The sequence below is a fragment of the Habropoda laboriosa genome, unplaced genomic scaffold (assembly GCF_001263275.1).
Source record: "Habropoda laboriosa isolate 0110345459 unplaced genomic scaffold, ASM126327v1 scaffold175, whole genome shotgun sequence".
Lineage (NCBI taxonomy): Eukaryota > Metazoa > Arthropoda > Insecta > Hymenoptera > Apidae > Habropoda > Habropoda laboriosa.
In genome coordinates, this window is record NW_017100347.1 from 680,934 (window position 1) to 681,148 (window position 215).

Sequence of the window (215 nt, forward strand, 5' to 3'; positions counted from 1 at the left end):
TCACATCGATTATGGAGAAGTTCACCTTTCAACTGTTCCTTCTTTGCTTGTCCATTTTCGACGATTCTATACATATCAAGTTCCCTTTCTCCCAAAGAAACTGTTTTAATATTTAACTTTAATATTATTTTGTTATAAGTAATCTACCATTAACAGTAGACGGTAATGTTAAGCTAATAATTAAATAACATTTTCTTCGTAAAACGAATAAATAC

General features: G+C 28.8%; 1 protein-coding gene across 1 annotated transcript in view; it reads right to left on the minus strand.

Moving 5' to 3' along the window:
• LOC108574566 overlaps positions 1 to 215 on the minus strand; it is a 22,252-nt gene that overhangs the window by 9,062 nt on the left and 12,975 nt on the right. The window contains exon 6 of the mRNA XM_017937176.1: positions 7 to 100. Coding sequence (XP_017792665.1) covers positions 7 to 100 — 94 coding nt within the window. The remainder of the gene's footprint in view (positions 1 to 6; positions 101 to 215) is intronic.